Source organism: Mus musculus, chromosome 12 (genome assembly GCF_000001635.26).
Source record: "Mus musculus strain C57BL/6J chromosome 12, GRCm38.p6 C57BL/6J".
Classification (NCBI taxonomy): Eukaryota; Metazoa; Chordata; class Mammalia; order Rodentia; family Muridae; genus Mus; species Mus musculus.
Window position 1 is genome coordinate 117,853,830 of NC_000078.6, and position 15,111 is coordinate 117,868,940.

At 45.1% G+C, this 15,111-nt stretch overlaps 1 protein-coding gene across 6 annotated transcripts in view; it reads left to right on the top strand.

The window, feature by feature from the left end:
* Cdca7l (cell division cycle associated 7 like) overlaps positions 1 to 15,111 on the top strand; it is a 35,238-nt gene that overhangs the window by 10,355 nt on the left and 9,772 nt on the right. For all 6 annotated transcript variants that reach the window (XM_006515786.4, XM_006515784.4, NM_146040.1 and 3 more), the window contains one exon: positions 11,201 to 11,335. In XM_006515786.4, coding sequence (XP_006515849.1) covers positions 11,279 to 11,335 — 57 coding nt within the window. In that variant the 5' untranslated portion in view covers positions 11,201 to 11,278. The remainder of the gene's footprint in view (positions 1 to 11,200; positions 11,336 to 15,111) is intronic.

The following is a 15,111-nucleotide window of genomic DNA, read 5'->3' on the forward strand; positions in this document are numbered from 1 at the left end:
CGTCTGTTTTTTATGTCTTTGTAAGTGGAATTGTTTTGTGATTTCCTTGTCAGACCATTGATTGTTAGTGGCAGAAACACTGAAGTAGTAATTACTCTTTGACTTTATGTCCTGGAACATTACACACTGTATCTGCTAGTGCTGGTTGCTCTTCTGTGGACTGACTCTCTCTCTCTTTCTCTCTCTCTCTCTCTCTCTCTCTCTCACACACACACACACACACACACACACACTGCATCCTAACAGATGTGTCTTCCTTCTTCCATCCCCACCCAGATGTCCTTTATTTTGCTGTTTTTCTTGTCTGACATTTCCTTGAGAAATAAATGTCGTTTTTGTTTTGTTTTTTGTTTTTAATTTACCTTTGAGTGTAAATGTGGGTTTTAATGTGTTGGGTCAATCCCCTCTGTTATTGCTGACCCCCCCCACCCCGAGAAAGGGCAGTGAGTTTTTTCTGATGCCTTTTTTGCATTAGCTGTGTATTGGCCTCTTCCCCTTAGTTTCAGAATAATGCATTTAAATTTCGTATGTTAGCTGTTTTGCTTTGCAGCAACCTACCTCGATTGGTCTAGCGTGCATCTTTCTGCTGTTTTGCTGATTCCATTTGCAGGCGTCGTGGTGTATGTGAAGGTGTTGGGGTGTGTGAAGGTGTCCTGAGGGTATAAAGACTCTTGACCAGTCTTTATCTGACTTAGGTGCCGGGTAGCAGCCCCACGGGAGGAGTCAGGGGTGTTCTTTCCCTTTCAGTTTCTTTGGGAGAGTTTGGGGGCTGGCATTGATCATTGAACATTTCACAGAGTTCACTGCAGAAACTGCCATCGCCTGGCATTATTTTGGGGGACAGTTTGGATTACTGATCAAATCCTTAGTAGCTATAGGCCTGTTCAAATCTTTTGGCTATATGTTACCAGAAATGTATCCATTCCATCTGTGTGAGCATGCCATCAGCTGGAGGTCCCCTGAATTCTTTGTTTTTAAAACCTCAGTAAACTTAATATCCCCACTTTTATTTCCCGATTTAGTGGTTGGAGATTTCTCTGTGTTCTCAAGTCCGCGCACCAGAAGGCTTGTTAGTATTTGAAAAACCAACTTTGTTTTGTCTCTTACTCTCTGTTGTGATTTTTATCTCCTGTTTCGTGCCGGCTGTAATCTTTAGTAGTTCCTTCTGTTGGCTTTGAGTCTACTTTGTTGTGTGTTTTTCTGGTTTATTAATGTGTGGAGTTAATGGTCTCCCTTTAGTTTGTGCATTTACAGCTGTGCCTGTCCCTGACGCACAGCATTTGCTGCGTGCATGGTTTAGGGTGTGCTTGTTTCAAGGCACAGGATGGTGAGTAATGCTTACCCAAAATGCCTCAGGCCAAAAGCATCGATTTCATTGGGTATTTTCTTGCTTGTATGTGATAAGATATGTTTGGCGTGGAACTTGAGTCAGAACACAAAACTGAAGTGTCTTGTATGTGCCTTCTGCATATAGGCAGAATGTAATTTTCTTCAAAGTTTTAAATAACATCATGTATTCATAAAACTGTCATGTAATTACATGATACTTTCCCATTCATGACACCATGTGGCACTCAACAAAGTTTGAATTTGAAGTATTTCAGGTTTTGGATTTTTGAGATCAAGTGTCCAGCTTGTATTTCTTCATGTCTCTTGTGCTTTCTTCTCTGCCCCATTTGGGGCTGCTTGGGAGAATATGTGACTTTTGTATACCTGTGGTCTTGCCCGGTTTCCTGCTTCCGATTCCCACTTTAATCCTATTGGTTAGAAAAGACAGTTTGTACGGTGTTAGTTATTTAAAATGTATCATACTTATTAATAGTCTAGCATGTGGTTCGGTCTGGATAATGGATAATTTTATGTGTAAACTTGAGAAAAATATCTGCTGTTGAGTTAAGTGCCTCTGCCTTCAGTTTGGCTTACAGTTGTTGTTCAGTCCCTCTGCTTTCTTCTGGGCTGTGTACTATTCCATCCTTGTTTAAGGTGAGGTCTTGATGTCTACATCTGCATCTGTTACCATGGGGAATTGTTCCTCCCTTTTGTACACAGTGTTTGCTTCCTGTTTTTGGAGCTTTTATTTTAGAGCATGTATTGAAATTGTTATATTGTCTGGGTGAGTTGACTGTCTTGTTCGACTGTCTTGTTCACACTATCCCTGTAAGCTTTGTATATTATATCTATAATGTCTGACTGTAGCTACTCCCTCTCCTTTGCACTTCAAAACCTTTTCTGTCCTTTACTTTCAACATGTTTGTGTCTCTAGATTTGATGTGAGTCTTCTAATTAGCATTTAGTTGTATCATTAATTACACTAAAAAACAACAACAACAACAACCCCATTTTGCTGGGCTGGTGCTTAAAGCCAGGCATTGAAGCAGCGTACTAGCTAAGTGTTCTGCTACTGAACTGTATCACCAGCATTCTTTTTATTTTGAGAAAGGGTCTGGTTACTTGCTAGTGTGTAAGGCTTGAGATCTTCTGGCCTCAGCCTCTGGAGCATCTGAGATTGTGGACGTGCTACCAGGCCCTGTGTGTCTTTCACGTATGTCTTCTGTGTCTCTTACTTCGTGAGATGGCGTTCTCACCACGTAGCCCAGGCTCACCCTGCATGAGCTCTTGAGTGCTGGACTATGGATGTGCCTCAGCACTCTTGGCTCCTTACAGCCTTTCCATCTTCCCTTCCTTCCTGCTTTCTTTATGTTGATTTCTGGGTGATGACCCATTTTTAATCTGGTCACACTTTTTCAGTGCCTTCTGTCGATGTTTAGTGTGGTGCTGACCACGATAAATAACGCCCTGTATTGCAATAGTTTAATAATAACATCACTAATAAAATCTGCCCAGTGAATTTCCATTCTCTAGCCTATGTTGTCAACATTATAAAGGACATTCTTATTATTGATTCAAAAGTTTTCTAGTCCTATAGTTAATAAAACCAGCTAGAACCGGATTACAATACTACCTGCACGCGTTTCCATCTTTCCGAAGTGCTGTGTGGTTTTTGTATGGCTGAGTTGCTGTTACTTTTCTTTCAGTGTGAAGGATTTGATCTTCGATGAGTTCTAGTTGCTAATACTAGTGACAGTGAACTAGTTCAAATTTGATACCTGAAAATATGTTAGTTCCCATTCATTTTTGAAGGTTAGTCGTCCCCCCCCCCCCCCCCGCCAATACAGTATTTTTGTTAGACAGGGTTTCTGTCTGTCTGTTTGTCTGTCTGAACACACCCTGTGTGTTAAGTTTCTTTATCATTAGTTTTCAGCAGTTATACAGTGTCTCCGTTTATGTTTCTCCATTCATCCCGGTTGAGACTGGGCATGTAGCTCAGTGGTGGAGCACGAGCCTATCAGGTGAGCCGTCTGGGCTCAGTCCAGGACTGTAGGAGGAAAGACGTGAGAGCAGATGTATTCTGTGTGGAGGGCATTGTGCGTCATGTGTTTGTGTATTCATGTCTTTCATTAACGGAGACTGTGGACTGTTACTGTTTGTCAGATGCAGATGTGAGCAAACACCTACTTACCGAGCTAGAGAATCAGTGATACATAAAGATAGGATGCCACCGGAGTTCAATTAGAAAATAAATGAGTTTGTTAGGGTAACTTACAGAACCAGAAAATTACCAAAAAAGAAAGCTGTGTCAATAAAACCTCACAGCTGCTATGAAAACTGAAACACATTGTATTGGCAGGAGTCCTCTGTTGCTTTGTGGTGCCTCCTGACCCAACACATTGCAATTTTACGTACGAGGATCCATCTCTGGGTGATCTGGGTTGTTTTTCTGTATTATATATATTTTTTAATTAAGGTTTAACTCAAGACAATTCATCGTTTTAGTGTGTAGTTCTATGGGTTGCAAAATAAGTCTCCAGATGTATAAATACCACCTCGGTGAATTTTATCCCCCCTCTGAAGTTCCCTAGTGCTTACTTAAAGCCCTCATGTCTATTCCTAGGCCATTGTTGTCATGTGCTGTATCTAGGTTTTCGTTTTTGGAATCAAACAGGGTGCAGCCCCTTCCATACGGTGCGTTTGAGATTTGCCTGGGTTGCATGTCATGTTTACCCTTTTTTATCGCTGAGCCCTGATTTTTGTCTGGATAAATACCACCTTTGGTTTATCCCTCATAGATTTGTCTTGGTTTTGAAATACAGTAAGTTCTGTGTGAGCATACGTTTCCCCTCCCACCCCCATGTGTAGGATGGTTGAGTTCATGGAAAATGAGTATTTAACTCTTGTTAAAGTTAAACCATGAGTTCTGCAGGTCAGCCCACAGCACGTGGGTGCTGTTTACTCTGTGTTCCCTTGGCCCTTGGTTTGTTGTAGGTTTGAAGCTTTCCTGGTGAAGTATGGCGTAGTGTCCTCCGTGTAGAGTATCTCACTGTGCTTTTTGAGTAACATTTATGACCCCTCATGTGCTTGTTGCTCTCCGTGCCTTTGTGAATTTTCTGCTCAGACCCTTCGCCTGTGTTTTATTTGGGCTGTGATCTTGTTCCTGGGTTTTGAGGGCTCTTTACTTTGGATTTGGGTCCCCATTGGGTGTATGACCTGCACACGTTTCCCCCAGCCCAAGATTTTTCATTTTCTTGAGGCAGAGTCAACTGGGTAATCTAGATTGGCCTGCAGTTTGCTCTGTAGCTTCAGCTGGTCTTGAACCCTTGAGATCTTTCTGTCCCAGCCGTCTGAGTGCTGGGTTATAAGTGAGTATCACACCTACATAACCCCTTTCCAAAGAGCTCAAGTTACATTGTACTTCATGAATTATTAAAACCTGAGCTGTGAGATAGCTCATATGGGTAAAGTGGACCCAACTTTGATTCCCAGCACATATGTGAAAAAGCCATACATCGTGGCACATACCTGTGATCCTAGTACTGGGGAGGCAGGGGCTGTTGGATCCCTGGGGTTGCTGGACAGGTGAGCACCAGTTTCAGTGACAGATTGATTGAGGGGACTTCAGGGGTTAACCACTGGTGTCCATGTATATGTATGTGCACACACATGAACATGTACATATATGCCCATGCAAACACACAAAATAAATACATACGCTCTTCATTGTGCTTCCAATTCCATCTCAGTACTTTTACCCAACCTGCTTGCTCTTAGATGTTTTAAAGAATTAGGAACTTCTCTTTCTCCCATTTTCAATTTCCCTGTTTTCTTTATTCTCACGTATTTTCAGGGACAGGGTCTTTGTTGCCATGGCCATTCCCAGCCTGACAGCCCCCAGAGCTCTCAGGTGCTTGCCATCGAACGTGCCTCCGCAGCCTAGGTTTATACCGAGATCTGTGGCTCATATCAGAATCTGTTCTTGGAAACTGTGTGGAACGTGCTTCTTATAGACCAACTAATTTATTTATATAAGATTTAAAGGAGGGGGCTGGAGAGATGCTCAGTGGTAAAGAGCATTGGCTGCTCTTCTGGAAGTCCTGAGTTCCATTCCCAGCAACCACATGGTGGCTCACAACCATCTGTAATGGGATCCAATGCCCTCTTCTGGTGCTGTCTGAAGACAGTGACAGTACACTTAAATATAAAAAAATAAACAAATCTTAAAAACGAAAAGATTTAAAGGAATGGCTGTTTGCTCTGGGTATCAGGACATACACCTTTATCCCAGCGCTTGAGGCAGAAGCAGGTACTCTGTGAATTCGAGCCTGGTCTACATACTGAGTTACAGGTTAGGCAGAGCTACTTGTTAAGACCCTGTTTCATGTTCTCCCTCTCCTCCCCCACGCCCCAAAAAGGGCAGAAAATGCTATAGCCGTTGGCCTTGGCAGTAACTTTAGCAAACGCTGAAGCAATGTCTTTTCTATGCAGGGTCTCTTCATACACGCAAGGCTCTATACCTTACAGACTGTAGTCCCAGCCAGCCAGTTGCTTTGACTTAATAAGGAGGATAAGGTGGAGCCTGTTTCCAGATGAAATGCACACTGGTGATCAAGGAGCATGGAACATTTCCTGAGGCTGTGTCAACATCAGCCCTTAATTAAATGGCTTTAAGGGAGAATCTACTATTTTCCCTTAATAAGGATGAACCAGAGATGCTACTCTGTCTGTAGGGTGCCTCCCTGGCATACACAGAGATCTGGGTTTACTCCTCAACACCACATAGAACTGGTGGGGACATGCTTGTAATCCTAGCACTGGAGAACTTCACAGAAGAGCTGAAGTTCAAGGCTAGCCTGGGCTACATTGAGATCCCCCACCCCGAACCACAGCACCATATTAAAAACAAAGTCCATGTTCTATGGCTAGGTGGTATGTTTTAATATAGGAAGGGTAAGTTTAAGTATCCAAGATGTAGAAAAACTAAACCTTAATTAAAATTACATTTAATTGTATGATATAAAAGTTGAATGACGCTTTACATTGATTTATTTCCAGGGATAAGTATCCGACTGGAAGCCAGCTGGCATTTTGAGGCATGTTTTATAACTTATTAGATTCTTCTTGTAAATGGAATGTCAATTAAGACTTGGGTTGGCAGAAGCCAGGGTCGTATGGAACCCTCTAGAGCAGTGGTTCTCAGCCTTCCTAATTCCCTTCAGTTCAATTCCTCATGCTGTGGTGACCCCAACATAAAATTATGTGTGTTGATACTGTTATGAATTGTAACATACACATCTCTGCTGTCCGATGGTCTTATGTGACCCCTGTGTGAGGGTTGTTTGACCAGCAGGTGAGAACGTCTGCTCTAAAGCATTCCTCTGTTGTAGGGATGCTGGGAGTATGCACCTGGGAGAACCTCAGGTTTTTATCAGTACTCCTTAGGTGCAGCAAACCTGGGTCCCACCCTGGCCTCTCAGGTAACTGCTGTGGGTTGGAATCTGGGCCCTGAGGCTCAAGGGCAGCTGTACGGGCTCCTCAAGCCAAACCCTGCCTGGCTCATGTGTGTGGATCTGAACCCACCTTAAAGGAGGAGGTGGGATTTTCCTGCAAGCATCTGAAGTGCTGTTAGTTTTAGACTGGGCCAAGGTGAAACTTACTGCCTGGAAAGAAAGAGCTTGCACTCTTAAGTAAGGAACAGCTCTCCTCCTCCATTTTCAAATTTGTCTTTTCCTATTGACTTTTAAAGATTATGCTAAAAGACACCTAACAAATTTTATCAGAGTGCAGGTGGTCAGCTGTGTCATGTTCCCATGGTGTGATCGGTCTCCAGAACTCTTCCTGTGTGACTAAGGCTAAACAGTCGGCAACTTTCTACTGACAGCATCCATGAAGTGCGGCCACTCTGGCGTTTCGTTTCTTTGTGTTTTGCAACCAGCTTCTGTAACTTAGCATATGACTGTGAGCCAGGAGTTTCCTTCCTTTTTAAGACCTAGTAATATTCTGTATTATTATTTAGGATAGCCTGTTTGGGTCACTTGTGCCTTCCCATTGTAGAAAGTAAACGAACTGCGTGACTGCTGACTGTGCTGCTTTGACCAAAGTAAAGAGAAACTTTAAATGTTTCCTTATTAAATAAGTGGATTTCATTGTGACATTTCATTCATGTACGTACATTAGTGACCAAACCATCCCCCATCCCCACACTCACCTCCTCGCCCTCCTCCATCCCCACGCTCACCTCCTCACCCTCCTCCATCCCCACACTCACCTCCTCACCCTCCTCCACCTCCACTCTCACCTCCTCACCCTCCTCTATCCCCACATTCACCTCCTCATCCTCCTCCATCCCCACACTCACCTCCTCACCCTCCTCCTCCTCCACCTCCACTCTCACCTCCTCACCCTCCTCCACCCCCACACTCACCTCCTCACCCTCCTCCATCCCCACACTCACCACCTCACCCTCCTCCATCCCCACATTCACCTCCTCACCCTCTTCCATCCCCACACTCACCCCCTCACCCTCCTCCATCCCCACACTCACCTCCTCACCCTCTTCCATCCCCACACTCACCTCCTCACCCTCCTCCATCCCCACACTCACCTCCTCACCCTCCTCCATCCCCACACTCACCTCCTCACCCTCCTCCATCCCCACACTCACCCCCTCACCTCCACCCCCACACTCACCTCCTCACCCTCCTCCATCCCCACACTCACCTCCTCACCCTCCTCCATTCCCACACTCACCTCCTCACCCTCCTCCATCCCCACACTCACCTTCTTACCCACCTCCATCCCCACACTCACCCCCTCACCCTCCTCCATCCCCACACTCACTTCCTCACCATCCTCCATCCTCACCTCCTCACCCTCCTCCACCTCCACTTTCACCTCCTCACCCTCCTCCACCCCCACACTCACCTCCTCACCCTCCTCCATCCCCACACTCACCTCCTCACCCTCCTCCATCCCCACACTCACCTCCTCACCCTCCTCCATCCCCACACTCACCTTCTTACCCACCTCCATCCCCACACTCACCCCCTCACCATCCCCCATCTCCACACTCACCTCCTCACCCTCTTCCATCCCCACACTCACCTCCTCATCCTCCTCCATCCCCATACTCACCTCCTCACCTTCCTCTCTCCCCACACTCACTTCACCATCCTTATCCCCTGATTCACTTCTGTTTGCTGGGCCCTCCCTGTCTCAGACAGCTCTCACTTTTTTGACATGTATTTCCTCTCCCTTTAGATCTCTTTCTTACTCATAGACTGTCTCCTACCTTCATGCACCATGTATCTATCTACATAAGAACTTACACGCAGATTATACAAGACTGAACACACATATTTATCATTCACACCTTGGCTAACTATTCATTTCTCCACAGATGTGATAGTGTTCTGTGTTATAGCTCAATAACACTCCTTTGTGTATCTGTACTGAATGTACTGAACTCCTGGTGGGCTTCTGGGCTGATTCCTGTTAAAGACAGTAGTAATAAACATGGTGTGTCAGTCTCTTTATGTTCTGCAGACTCCGAGTTGTCTGAGAAATGTCAAACCCAAAGACTCAGGAACTAGATTTGACCTTATCTAGAAGTCCAGAATCTGTGGAACTTCTTTACCGTTTAGAGTTTGGCAGCAAGAGCAAGCCTGCAGCACAGTGCGTGGCGTGGTGTTATCGAGTCCTTCTTTTATTCCAGTCAGCAATGATGCCCCTCAGTGGCACATCTAGAGCAGATACAGAAGCTATGGCTGCAGGGTGAGTGAGGGATATATCAGACATAATATCTCTGCCTAGACATGGTTCTAACAGTTGTCATCCTGCCTTAAATTTTCTCTGCTCCATGCACATGCTTTGAAATCTGTTGTGGATATGGTCTAACACTTGCAGTGTGTTAATTGGGTCCCCCATAATTGCACAAGAATCCAAATGTAGGATGCTGAGGGTCTCTGCCCCTAGTTGGTTCTGATTGATAAAGTTGCTGGTGGCCAGTGGCTGGGCAGGAAGGGACTTTAGGATTCCTAGGCAAGGGGACGGAGGGAGGAAGGATTCAGAATCTCCGTGCTGAGAAAGGAGTAAGGTGCAGGCCTGAGAGCTGCAGAAAAGAGAGCATAGCAATCACGGAAGAGCGGGAAGAGCGGCCCCAGCTTCCTCCCCCCACCATTGGGTCTAGGGCAGCAAAGATGAAATACAGATTTTAGTAAGTAATAACTCAGGAGTATTGGAGGGGTGGAGTTAGTTATGTGGAGCTTTGAGAGTGGCCCAGTCATTGAGCTGTTTAAGGCATATTAAAATAGAAGGCTGTGTATGCATGTCTTTCATTTGGGAACCCAGAACATTCGGGTGGGTATGAAGGAATTGCCAACTGCAACAGAAATCCATTATGTGTTGTGTTCCCCTGGTAGTCAGAGGTCAAAAGGAGGAGATGCTGAAGTTGACACACTGCTTCTCTTGTTGCTACAGCAGGTGTGAATTTTGATGGCTGAGCTACAAAAGGTGTCTACAAAGGCAGGGGTAGTAAACATTGCTTAATGAGCAGTGTTCTGAGGAACTTAACTCTCTGCTCCGCTCCTATTTCTTGTGTCCGACAGTCTGACTTGTCTCTTCATGTCACGTATGTATATATGGTTTTAATTTATAAAACATCTAGGGACCACAAGTGAAAGAAAATAAGATGTTTATCTTTCTGATTCTGGCTTGCTTCTCTTACTATGATTACGGTTGTCTTGCCTTCCTTTTTCCTCTCCTTAAGCACTGTGGGTACACAGATTTAAGTTAGCTATTCTAAAGGGCTCCTTTCTGAAGACAGTCAAACTGCAGCAAAATTGAACCTGATTTTTCTTGAAAAGCAAAACAGATGTACTGGCTGGTTTTGTGTATCAGCTTGACACAAGCTGGAGTTATCACAGAGAAAGGAGCCTCCCATGAGGAAATTCCTCCATGAGATCCAGCTGTAAGGCATTTTTCTCAATTAGTGATCAAGGCTGGGAGGGCCCATTGTGGGTGGTGCCATCCCTGGGCTGGTAGTCCTGGGTTCTATAAGAAAGAAAGCTGAGCAAGCCAGGGGAAACACTCAAATAAGCAGCATTCCTCCATGGCCTCTACATCAGCTCCTGCCTCCACGTTCCTGCCCTGTGTGAGTTACTGTCCTGACTTCCTTTGGTGATGAACAGCATTGTGGAAGTGTAAGCTGAATAAACCTTTTCCTCCCCAACTTGCTTCTTGGTCATGATGCTTTGTGCCGGAATACAAACCCTAAGACAGATAGACAGATGTGCAGACAAATAGTGATTTCAGATGATGAATCTACAGGTGTTGGTTTGGTTTGGGTTTAAATAGTCTTACATCTAGTCTCACAATCCATATTTGTTAGTTTGGACAGACAGGGGTCTCTGAGGGTGACTGTCACTACTGGCATGTAAGTTCTGTTGGACTTAATTTCACAGCTGCTTTAACTGACTTCAAGTATAGAAAAGGGAAAGCCACTCATTTGGGCATGTGAATGAACATTCATCTCTGAACCTACATAGGATAACCAAAAATAACAGTAGGTGACAATTGAGTTAAGAAGAGCGTACTGGCTGGAATCTTACATGGTGAGTTACCTTCAGGGGAAGGAGCCCATTTGCCTTCTCAGACACTGACACTTACTGGTCAAGAGCTCAAAAGTCTAGGATGGCTACACAGTATCTGGAAGGAGAGGTGTCTATAAACCCGGAACTGGAACTACTGTGCTTATGCCCCACCCCCTTTCCACCATGGGGTCTCAACTGAAACATTGTTGCTCAGGGTTACCGATGCAATGCTAGTTCTTCCCTGAGTGACCCCCGGCCTTCTTCTGAATCCAAAACAGATCCCCAAAGAAGTAGCTGACATCTTCAGTGCTCCCAGTGACGATGAAGAGTTTGTGGGTTTCCAGGATGATGTTCCCATGCAAAACCTGTCAGAGAGCTGTGGTAGTTTGGACTCACGGGAGTTGGAGAAACAGGTATGGGTCTTTCTTTTCAAGACGGGTGTGGCCCTCTGGAAGCTTGGGGCAGGGTGTGTGCGGATGCTCTTCCATCTCCCTGCAGTCCTGAGTTGGTAATGTGGTGAAGGGTTGGGTGCTGGGTTTCAGAGTCTTACCCTCATGTTTCCAGAAACAGGAGAGAGGTCTATGCATGCTTGTTCTGGCTGTGGGTGGCGTCATAAATGAAGGGATTAAATTAAATGATAGCCAGCAGCGGAAGGCTTGTTTTGCCTCATGTCCCGCACAGGTCATGGCCAGCGTGCGACTGTGAGACAGGTATCACATGGTGGTCCTTCATAAGGTCCTGTTACTCCACTTTTGCAGAGCCTGGGAGGATGTTATTTAATGACCGTGGCCGAAGCACCATGAACTACAGTTCTCTGAGAGTTAGATACACGGAGCTTTATATTGTACCTAACGCGTCAGGTGATTAGCCTCCATCTTCCTCCGAGTTCTTTATTGCCTCTCCGCTAACAGGCTGTAAATTAAATGCACCTTGCTGCAGGTAGGCCAGTCCAGGGAAGGAGTCAGCTAGTCCTGCTCTGTTACTGGGTTTGGTAGGATATGTACTTGGAGCTATATGGAGCTTCTCTCGTCCTCTGGTGCCATTGCTCAACCTCCTCCTTCGACCTCTTTTGCTTTCTCTCTGTCTTTCTCTTGTTAATGTCCCTCCATGTAGAAATCTGATAAAATATTTGTCCCCAGAGCTATGTACTCTGTGTGAGCTCATCAAGTCAAATCAGTTGCAACTGGTACCATATATGTTTTCAAAGTTTTACATTCATTAACCCTTTCTGTAGGGATTTTTACCACAATAGCAGATTTGAGTCCTTGCAGAACCCTTATTCTTTACGGTTTTTGTCAGTGCCAGTGTGGCCTTTGCAGTCTTCACCTCTTCTCCCCTTATTTTGAGGCAGGACCTTGCTGTATAGTACTGGCTGGCTGGGAACTCTCTGTAGACTCGGCTGGCCTTGAACTCAGAAATCCTGAGTGCTGGGATTAAAGGCTGTACCACTGTCTCCCTGACTTTCTTTGTCTTCCTTTGGTGTCCCTTTCTCTGTTTACAGGAGGTCTTTTGTCTTTTCATGCATGCTTTGTGATTCTGTTTAGTCTTGCTCTTCTTTCCAGAGCTCAAGGATCCACAAATCACACTAAGGCTAGCTGTCTTGCTGCCACTAAACTGGGTTGAATACAAGATCATTGTTGTCTAGCATGGTCTTGTACCTTTTGGCTAGTTTTCCTTGGATATCTGTCTTAGGTACAGTTGCTTTGCCCAGGTGGAGGCCATGAATGACTGTTGTTTTCTCTGAAATAGTCGGATGGTCTTGCCGTGCTGCACCCTGGCATCTCCTGCCAGTCTTTGGGGAAGCTGAACTCACCACCATTCCTCTCCTGCTTGCTGCTTAGGTCTCCATCTCTCCAACTATTGCACTGTTTGTTGTATTCTCCTTTCCTGTCACCGTGACTAGTTCCCAGGAGTTAGTGGAACTCCCATGTCCTTGCATGCCTCTCTTCATCTCTCTGCCATCTGAAGCTACCCTAGCACTCAGTCTTGTCTTGCTGGGATCAGTACAACTGAGCTCAGGTTAGTCTCTGATGCTATTCAGAAGCCTCCAGTCTCCCTGTGCATGGGTAGAGAGGGAGAGTGGAGCCACACCAAGGGACACTGAGATGTACAGAGCATGTGGGCATCGTGAGACTTCAACTGTTTTTGCTCCTATGACAACTGCTTCACAATCCAGCCTTGCCAGGCTCCAGGACTGACTGTACTCAGCATACGTTGGTTGGTCACAGAGTATACCACTGTATTTCATACAGATACTGATTTTACTCTGCGGACTCTAGGGGCAGGTAGAGTACAAATGAAACTAAAGACTTAGCCAGGATCCCACATTGGGAAGTGTTGAGTGAGGTTGGCTGTTGCAAATCCAGACTACCAATTTCCAGCCTCAACCTCCCGTGGCACTTTTTCTTTTCTTTACCTGTTTCTGTGACAGCACAGATGCTGGCTCTCTCTCAACATAGCCAATCCTCCCTGGCCCTCCCTACTGGGTGGATTCCTTTTCTCTCTACCTTGATATAAGTACATGTGGGCCTCAGGTTGCATGTCCCCAAAGAAGGAACTCATACCTGCAGGGTGCTTTCTACCTTCCTGGAACCTGACCTTTGATCTTGTTTAAAGCATGCAGCCCTCTGTATCGCCCTACTCACCAGGCACCTGAGGAAGTTTGCTGGTTCAGGTGGAACATGCCCATCTCACTGATACACAGGCCATGGCTCTCCAGTCCTCTCTCATGTCATACGAGCTTCAGAATAAAGCACTTAATCGCCCCTGATATTTCCTCCTGCTTACAGTGTTCGTTCTAGTAGATACTGGTTATTTGGTATGCCTTGGTAGCATAATTAGCAGCTTTCAGAAAACAAAGAGCTGTTTTCACAAGCATGCAGTAAGGCAGAGCCATGAAATGCAGACTAGCTTTATAGAGCCACATGGAAAACAGTTCTTAAGCCTTTAAGAGCAAGGTCGTAGCAAAGTTGTTTTGATTCCATCAGGACTGATCACCATTTCCTAGGATAGAAATTGCCAGGAATGTTGGAAGGTTGGAACTTGGTACTTTAAGGCTGGTTGCATTCTTTTTCAGGCTCTGTACAGGATCTCTTGATATTTACTGAACTTATGCATTGAGGCCCAGAAAAAGCCACCAGGGGCTGGCCAGATGTTTCCTGTACTGAATGAATGGGTTTCCTTAGCAGGCAGCATTACACTTGTCTTTCTTTAGGTGTATTTTGTGTGTATATGTATATATGCACCGCTTCTATGAGGGTTTAGTCCCTGAAACAGGAGTTAGAGATGGTTCTAAACTGCCGTGTGGATACAGGGAACAGAACCCATATCCTCTGCAAAAACAGCAAGTGCTCTTAAGCATTGAGCCATCTCTCCATACTTGTTCTTTTATTAACTTTAAACCCTGATCTTAAGGCTCACTTGACTCACACACTTGTGATTCATTTTGTCCAGCTGAGAGAAATGACATCAACTTGCACACAGTGTGTGTAGCTGACTCTGGGCTCCCTCCCTTAAACACAATTTGAGTTTCTCTTTAAATAAACTTCCCTTTTGTCTTTTTTTTCTTTTTTTCTTCTTTTTCTGCAGCTGCACCACAGCTAACAACAAAGGAAGGAAGTAATTTAGCCCTGAGCAAACTCATTCCAATTACCCATAATAATTCATAGGAGACATTCTTAAGCTTAGAGTGCTAGCTGTAGGCATTTCTTTCTCCATTGCCCTCTAGGTACCCCACTGTTACATATTTCCATTATATTTGCTTTTTTTTTTCTTTCTCAAAGATATCGGAGTTTGAAGAAGCATATAATTAAAGCCAGGAAAAGGCAGCAATGAAATAAAGGGTTTTAACCAAATATGGCCCAATAAGAGGTCACTGCTTTATGGGTTTAGAGACAGGGACCAGTGTCCTGGTGCAGTGTTTTAACCTTTCAGATAGCTGCAAGGGAGTCTCCCTTCGAGCTTGCCATACAGATAGCTGCAAGGGAGTCTTTCGTTGAGCTTACCATTCCTCCTCCTCTCTTCTTTCACACACACTCTTAGGAGAGCTGGGCTTCCCTGTTTCTTTGTAGTATTTCCAAAGAAAGTAAAAGTCATTATTGGAAAAATCTTTGCTCACCCCTCAGTCTGGCAAGAGGGGAGCTCCAGGGTGAGGAGGGTACAGATTTCCACCAGTTCCTCACATTGGCAT